General features: G+C 30.6%; 1 protein-coding gene across 1 annotated transcript; it reads right to left on the bottom strand.

Annotated features, from left to right (window-relative positions):
* Positions 1–153: 153 nt before the first annotated feature.
* On the bottom strand, positions 154–7450 carry LOC130629490 (serine palmitoyltransferase 1-like). Its single transcript, XM_057442713.1, has 15 exons — positions 6967–7450; positions 6436–6546; positions 5972–6069; positions 5645–5738; positions 5346–5418; positions 4537–4669; positions 3084–3213; positions 2847–2936; positions 2664–2771; positions 2492–2587; positions 2268–2364; positions 2126–2180; positions 1906–2029; positions 1538–1611; positions 154–602 (listed from the first exon to the last, which is right to left on the bottom strand). Exons 1-15 carry the CDS (start codon positions 7051–7053, stop codon positions 512–514), a joined length of 1461 nt encoding a protein of 486 aa, XP_057298696.1. The 5' UTR covers positions 7054–7450; the 3' UTR covers positions 154–511.
* Between the last annotated feature and the right edge of the window lie 1509 nt (positions 7451–8959).

Raw genomic sequence — 8959 nt, 5'->3', positions numbered from 1 at the left:
ATTCACATTGGCGAATACTATCTATAAAAACACCAAGATTTTATTTAGACTTTTTTATTCATCTTTGGGTAAACTCAAATGCTATAACGTAAACTTTAAAATAATTTGGAGCAAAAAAACTAAAAATCTGAAGAAGAGACAAAACAAAATATCTTTAAGTTAGAGTTCTATTTCTATTATGCCAAATGGACTGGATATACAGTATATATACACAATGATAAAGAACGAAAATATCATTTCAACAATATTCTAAATAATAATGAATGAGAAATACTGTGTTTTAAGGAACATCAAAAAACACAAAGAATGAAAATATAAAATCAGCAGAAGTAAATATCTACGCAACAATAAAAATAAACAAGAAATACAATAATAGAAAAAAATATGTCTATACAAGGCGATTAAAAAGAAAAAAAAAATATTGCCACAATCTCGTCTTGACCATGTCTCAAAATGACAGTGATTAAATCAAAACATTGTAGAAGTTGCTTGTTCATAGTCAACTTGTATGTTACAGTGTCGAATAAGCAATTTCTTTCATGATTTTCGTACTAAATTTTATGTCATCTAACGTGAGGTTACTATTGATTGATACACGTATACTAAAAAAATATCAAAACATTTGTTATAAATAATAATAATTAATTTGAATAAAATATACAATTTATATCAACAATATGCATCAGTAGTTTGATTCAAATTTCGAATTTATGCATGCATTCCATATTGTATTCCAATGTTAATAGTAAAAGAAGGAAAATTGCAAAAGCAAACAAGCAAATTTATTTGGCCAATAATTCATATTCAATGAAATATACAATGTTTGTTAATTTTACTTATATTTTTACATAATAATACAGCAATTGTGTGTGCTTGTCCATGACTGGCAAAGAGGATGTGCTCGTTTCCCTTTGAAGTAGCCAAAAAAGCATGTTTTGATGTTACGGCACAAGTCAAACATTAGAAATCAATAAAATTTTAAAATTAGCAAAGCTATTGCATTGCACTTGGAAGTGTGAGGCCAGATAACATAGACATGGGTGGAAATCACTGATGTCATCTGTTATGTGGATAACAAGGGACTACCTTAGACCAAAATTATACCAACTTTCAGATCAGTATTTATAAGTTCTACACAATGCTAAACTAATTGTAGGGAAAAAATTGTATATTGACCGGTCATTAATGACATCGTAAAAATGTTTTAAAATTATCTTTTCTATTGATCTTTTGTTTAAGTGGATTTTTGTGAGAGGTAATCAGCTGGTAATTAGTTAATACCATAAATAGAAAAGATCTTTAAATCAATGAAAATTATGACTGGGAAAGTAAGTCTATTATCTTGACTTGTTTATTGTCGACAAAGACTAAACACACTGTTGTTACATACACAGCTGCAATAACATTATGAAGAACAAACAAATGTTTGAATCAGAGTTTATCGAGGCAGATCATTGAAAGTTGTGAAATTCATTAGCCTAAGTTACATAAAATAACAATTTAAAAGGTTTAACAAACAAAGTTTAGATATACTTACCTAGCTTTTGGTAGAAATAGTTCCTGAGAATTAAGATACCTTGAGACTGTTAATGCTATGCCTTGGTCAATACACTAAAAATGAAACAAATTGAAAAAATAAAGGATAGGTCACAAGTAGTTCATTATGTTGCTGCTCTATTGTAACAAAATGATACTAATAATTTATTTTCTTCTATTATGGTTCCTTTCTTTAGCTCCTCTTTTCTCTATTAGGCATTCCTTTCTTATCCAAGTTATTATTAAGTTATTTCCTTTTTACCCCTTGCCCCACCCCCCCAAAAAAAAAAAAAAAAATAGGTAATATTCATAGAAACACAATATTTTCTAAAGCATGCTACTAAAATGCAACAAAAATATAAAACAAACCTGGTCTACATATGAATCTAATTTATCTTCTTCTTCTTTTCTTGATAAACTTGCATAATTTTCATTTAACCTCAAATGAATAATTGGTGCAAATTCAACTCCTTCGATTGTGAAACCTTTAATCCTAAAATGTGTTAAAAAAACATCAACATCTGTTATGGTCACCATTAAACACGCTTAACACATGGACAGAAATTCTTGCAGAAATAAGATATTATACCCCTCTAACTCTTTTCGAAACAGTTTTGAATTTGTGCGAAGTTTGTTAAACATACCTGGTGAATAAAAAATAATAAAGAATATCAACAAGTAGGAAACAATAAAAGACAAGTGTACAAGCAGGTTCCAAAAGATCTACTTACTATTATCGTCTTCCATGAGTTTCAGACCAGTTTCAACAGCAACTGATAATAATGGTGGAAGTGAAGCAGAAAAACAATATCCCTGGCCAGACAAACGCTATAATAAAAAGAACTTAAAAATTCACTTTGACGATTTGATGAAGCTAGTCCAATAAATAATTCTTTTAACCGTAAAAATTTTTTACATACTAACAAATAGGAAAATAATAATTTAACTTTATTACCTGGTGATCAACAACAAATGAGGTTCCCGCACAAAATCCACCCACCGAACCCAAAGAACATTCCAGCGAAGCTGATATTAAATCTATCTCGCTTAACTAAAAAAAAATTAGCAATAGACTACAAACATCATACAGGTACAAAGTGAAAACACTAACTTCAAGAAACACTTACAGGAATATTAAAATGCTCTGTTACTCCTCTACCATGCTCTCCTAATGTACCAAATGATATTGTTTCGTCGATAAACACACGTACTTTGTACTTATTCTTTAACTCAATCTAAAGAAAACAGATGCCGCCAATTTAAAAGAAATGCAAGATCTCCTCAAAAAATCAAACAAATTTTACACCTACCAGCTTAGGCAATGGTACAATATCTCCGTAATTTGTATAAATTCCTTCCACTACAAGAAAGCGACGGGTTACTTTTGCTTTCTTAGGATTCTAAAAAGAAGAAAGCACACATCTGATATGCACCATGTTATCACATCAAGCAAATAAAAAATAGAATGAGAAAAAAAAAGTTGCTTTGTAGGTAAAAAACTAACTTTAATCTAACAAGTGAGAAAATGAACTTTGTTAAATTTATACCTTGATATCCTTCTCTTGTTGTTCCTTCATTTTTTTTTCCAAGTCATCCATATCGTTATGCTTAAACCAATACACTTTGCTTCTTGACGCTACGATTCCCTTTTGTATTGCAAAACTTACGCCGTCATCACTATAAAAATGTAGTAAACTTATTTCTTTTTCTATTTTTATCAATTGACCTATAATACACCATAGTAATTTACTTTAGTGTATATTGACTGACAATAGAACTGGTAAATTACAAAATTTAGTGAATCAATTACATCTGGTTGGATTTAGTTCTTATCTCCATCTCACTTCTTTCTATTGATCTCACCCTGCCATCAAATTTATATTTTTTCTTTTGCTTCCCTGTTACCTTGATCATTTAAATTTTGGTATATGGTAGTTTGGATGCTGATGAGATTTTTCATCTTGCCAGAAAATAAACTATTCTCTAAATAATTAATCTTTAAAGGAGAACTAATAATTAATACCAAGTTGTGCTTGTTCACTTGTGAATATAAACTTTTATTTGTTATATTTGTGAGTTTCGGGTCTTCGAATATTTAGGTTAAAGGTCGCAACAATGAAGTGTTTCTGTTCAGTAAATCACAAAATTGTAGAGGATGTAAACGAATTCTTTTTTAGTGAAGGAATGACGGAATGCACTACAGATAAACTGTGCCTTTTGTGATTGCCTGCAATAATTTTTATCATGTTTTGAAATAAATATCTTCTGCAAAATAAAAAAACTGTTTCACTGTTATAAATTTTAGACACAAGTTATCACTTAAAAATAAGAATTAGGTGTATTCGAATTTATTATGATTTGTTCCTTGTGTTACTTTTGTATTAATACATCTTGAAAGGCAACATGTGCTTCATTTAAATGATTATGTGCCATGAAGTGTACCGAAAGTAATTTTGAGAAACCAAACCAAAGCATCGTCTTCATTGCTCAAACATCCCGATAAATTTAAATCAATCTGGGAAGACAAAAAAGTGAGTGTTTTGTTCCGTAATGGTGGCCATGATGTATTTTTGGTGCTTTTTGCAGGACCAAATTTAGACAACAATTTGAAATTCAAACAATTTAAAAAAATATGCTATGTTGTTTTCATGATATAAGAATGTTTTTATTACTAAAAAACATGGGTAAATTTTTTTCATTAGTTCTCCTTTAAGACCTCATTTTGAGTGAAAAAGAAAACTATTTTACTTGCATCTTTGACTATGCTAAACAACATTGCATGAGAGTTGCGACAAAGCAGTTTTGTAAAGTAGTCATTTTTATCATGGCAGGGATAGTTTCAAAAATGCCTATATTGTTTACAAGTAGAAAAATTTAAAAACATCTAATAACGTAATACATAAATTTTCTATTGCTACAAATCTCAAGTTCTACTTTAAAAAAACTGCTTTAAACAAGTCTATACTTGGCCTAGATTTTTAAAATATAAAAAAAAATCACCAGAATATGACATCAGTTCTCTTAGAATATGCTGGAATAGCACTGGAAATAGTGGCAAAACCATATGAATACAAAATAGCTTCCTCTGTCTTCAAATACTTTGCAATTTTTTCTTCAAGATGTAAATGTACGTCTAGCGTAGAAAAGAGATAATTTAAGAACAAACATACATATTTTTTAACGACAAATCATTTGATAGCCAAACTATAATATTTATGAGAAAACTTAATCTATCATGTTGCAATTAATTGCATTATTTTTTTATAAAAACTCTATAAACACACGTTTACGATAAAATTCTATTTGAAACCTTGCACGTATTTATTCAAATAAACACCCATAGCACTTATTTTTTTTGATTTGAAGAAGGGCACTGATTTGAGGGAGGTCATTAAATATATGTTTAAGGAGTTTTTATCTAAAATTACTTGACATTTATGACTAGGCCTGCACTTAATATCCACAAGGTTAATGCATAAAACACCCAAACACACTGTCATGGATTTCTATTAATTGCTTTCCATCAATTTAGTTTGGATACTGTCTTTTTTCTCCTATATTTCCTAATCATTTTTGTAGTTAGAAATAGTTGTGAGTTGTAATTATTTGTTCTCTATTTGTAAAATCTTTTTTCTCCATTTGCCAAAAATAATCTTATAATACACGAAATTTATTCTCGGATGAGCTTTGTCATAGTATCTGACAACTCTAAAACAATAACGGATTAAAGTAAAGTAAGTAAAAAAACAGGTGTATTGTGCTTTTTTTACTTTTTTATTCGCTTAAACGAGTAAAAAAGAACCACTTACCTATCGTTCCATAAAACCCTCTTGGACCACATGTACCAACACCATATTTCTTTAATGTAACCACCGCTGCATCCTACATAATGTAATAAACAATGCTAATTTTTGCATGTTCGTTGTTTTTAGTTTTAGTTTCTTGCGAGAATGAAATTTTATGAATCAATAAGAAACTGAAAATTGGAATAGATTGGTCTTAAAGTGTAAACGATCATGTCAAAGATTGCAAATATGAGATATCCTAAATCCTTAAAATCATATAATGGATGAGTCACCTAAGACTTTGAATTTTAATGTTTTTATACCTCTATTTCTTTATTACCAACAAAGCCAAGGAAATTTGTGGTGCATAAATTCAAACAATCTTTTCCATCTATGTTTATCCGATATGATGGTTTTCTAATAAACAATTTTAAAAAACTTTAGTGTCACCATGACATTAACTTGCATCAACATTACACCCACTGATGTTGGAAAAAAAACATAAAAACGAGAAGTCTGGCATTGACACTCTTAATGTTATGCTATAGTTAAAGCGCAAGACAAATCCTAAAGCACTTGTATTTAATGATACATATGAAGCCCTGATATCTGAAAATCCACAACTTTAATATTTTTATATACACACTCACCCCTGAATAAGTTTCGGCTTTTTTATATATGCTGGCACCTTCTCATCAGCAGGTATAAGTGGCTCTGGCTCCCATTCCGCAATCAATTTGTCTTCCTCCTGTGAAATAACAAAGTTCTTAACCATACCCACCTTCAAGTGTTTTTCTAATTTTTTTAAGGTTTTTACAATGGTTTTCAAAACCAGTTTCAAACAAGATATATTTCTCATTATTTTAAAACTTTTCAGTTTTAGAACATTGTCCTTGAATAAGAATGCAATCACATCCAACTTGCAACATTCCAATATGCTGTATGCAGTTGGATAATTTGCCTAGAAACACATATGCTCAAAAAGGTATGTGTAGATAATTTAGAAATTTTGATTTTCACTGGAAATGTTTTTGACAGTGTATATCTCATTTTGTTAACAGAGAAAAAGAAGTTTAATGTTAACTATACACATACTCTTTAAACAATAACAAACCTCCTTCGACAACTCAAGCTTCGATTCACGAGGATTATAGCTATGTTTTGTCAACAACATGATAATCCATAACACCAATGATACTTCAAGTACAACATGAAAAAATGGCACCTAAAATAACAGTGCAACAAAAACCAAATAAAACATGGCTACCACACAAATAAAACTATAACTAAATATAGCCTCTTTCTTGTGTTTTCTAAGTGCATTGCAAAAATGTGTTAGGAAACTTTAGGACTGTTAAATGTTTTTATACAGTGTGTCCACATGGTTAATTAAATTTTCAATAATTTACAGGGGTAAATGACCCGCCAGATTAAAAACGAAGCTTACTTTGGAAAGTATCCTAGATCGTAAAATAATCAAGGACAAAGTTTCCAAGCCCAAAGGACTGCATTTGTGACAAAATTGCTAATAAGTTTTCATATAAAATAAATTAAAATAAATTGAATAAATTAGAACTATATTCTTTTTGGCAACATTGATTTAAAAAGTTGAGGATAACATACTAAAAACGTCCATAAAAATTACCTTGAGCGTTGATTCAACATAATTTACAATTTCTACCATCCATAATGAAAGAGACAAAATTGATTCTGATGTATTGGCTTCAGCCATTTTAAATATATTCTAAAAATAATTAGTGGTCATTGTACATTTGCATAAATTCCCGCCCTTCTTTTATCAATTTTCCTGAAAATGGCTGTGACCAGTACATTATGAAGTCACTACAAGAAGTTGAACACTTTGTGTAATCTTATTTGTCACTGTTTTCACAAACAATTTAACCTGCATCTATAAGAGACATTAATTATACAGTGGTGATGAAGAGGATTTAAGACTTGCAGATGTTAAAGTTATCGTGCAAACAAGAACTAAAAGAGCGTGATAAAAATTAAACTACAAATTAAATATTGTATGTAAACAAAACGCAAATTACTCAAAAACAGGATCTATACATTAACCCTTTCTGTTTTTCTAATGGTAATCAATTCTTAATGGTGCCCAAACTTGTCAACCAGGTATTTAATGATTATATGTCGAGAGAACACCTCAGTCAGCGCATCATAACATAGTTTTCTATGCTATGTGCCACAGAGACTTGGTTAAGTAGTGCTAAGTCATTTTTGGTCCTGGAAACATATATGCAGAAAAAATTAGGTCAACCAACCGAACAATAGATTTTTGCAAGAACTTTATTATTCTTATTTTGGTTAGTGCACATAAAGGGCAGCTAATGAGACACAAAAAATCGTACACAATTTTCAGTGTGGTATGTTTTGGTTTAGTGTTGTCAATAACAATAGACATTTTGGCACACTGGATCTAGAGACCCATGACCCATATTTCAAAGTTGTTACAATAATCAGGAATCTACAATGGCATTCAGCAATTTTGGTGTACTCTAGATTAACAGCCGAAATAAATTGCAAGAGTAACAAGTTTTTACATCAAAGAGCTAGATAAAATGTTAATCTTTATCAATTATCGGATTCATTTATCCTCTTTGCTTTCAAACGTCGCAGGGAATTTCCGATCAACTGCTGTGTAAATCAGCCTTTGTTGCACTAATCTAGATACGCCATTCATTAGCGCATCCAGGCTTCGGATGGTTATCTCTGGTTGACTCCCCTCAGGCCATTTTAAAGATTCCGCCCTGACATATTTCATAAAGTTTTGACTGAAAATATGCGAGCAAGTTTCGTAACATTTGCTTCTGAAAAGTATAAGAAATTGTTATTAAAACCTTATTTATCAAGTGCAGCTCATTATAAATGATTGCATAAAATATTTTAATTTATCATAAGGCCGTTGTTCAGACAAAATTATAAGTTCATTTTTGCAACATTATTTCGGCTATCAGAGACAAAATGATAGAGTCGCTAGCTCAGACGCTGAGTTCTTGTGTTTGGGGTTCAAGAGTTTAAACATCACCCACTTGTCTCCAACATAAAAAATAATTACACAGGTAAAAGTAAAGCTTGCAGATGGCTTTAAATTCCTGGCTGAGAACTTTGATGAAACTTGCTCTACGTATGTTTTCCACGTCATAGGAATAGCCTCTGAGCATTAAACAGGGGTTAAAGGGAACCTAAGGTGTAAAATGATGTTGGACTTTTATTATAGAGCTTAAAAAGGTGATTAACAACAAATCAATCTTCAGGCTTTTCTAATTTAAGCAGATAATCGAAACAGCAACAGGAATGACAGATAAATGTGAATCATTAATAGACTTGGTTTTTACAAATGCCTGTTTAACATTACAAAGCATGACGTTTACAGGATCAGCTTTAGTGATCATGATTTAATTGGTTTTAATCGAAAATAAAACAGAGTAAAAACGTACCCAGAGACGGTTTGCGACAGAAATTACAAAAATTATGACAATGCTAATTCTTCAGGCGCTTAATCAAATCTTGACTGAAAGTTTTCATAAACATGCCCCTTATGCTACAAAAAGGGCGAATACCAACATATGCCCATGGCTCACACATGAAGTTAAAAACGCCAACGAAATAAAGTT

Source organism: Hydractinia symbiolongicarpus, chromosome 2 (genome assembly GCF_029227915.1).
Source record: "Hydractinia symbiolongicarpus strain clone_291-10 chromosome 2, HSymV2.1, whole genome shotgun sequence".
Lineage (NCBI taxonomy): Eukaryota > Metazoa > Cnidaria > Hydrozoa > Anthoathecata > Hydractiniidae > Hydractinia > Hydractinia symbiolongicarpus.
The sequence above is the reverse complement of the archived record's forward strand: the minus strand, read 5'-3'. Positions and strand labels throughout refer to the sequence as shown.

Bases quoted from the DNA above. Each gene is read 5' to 3' on its own strand.
- LOC130629490 (XM_057442713.1), bottom strand. From the start codon at position 7,053: ATGGCTGAAGCCAATACATCAGAATCAATTTTGTCTCTTTCATTATGG. The intron at 1,612-1,905 runs GTTTGTTTTATA...TTTCATTTTTAG, and splicing joins TAGATTCATATGTAGACCAG to TGTATTGACCAAGGCATAGC. The intron at 603-1,537 runs GTAAGTATATCT...ATATTTTTTTAG, and splicing joins CTATTTCTACCAAAAGCTAG to TATACGTGTATCAATCAATA.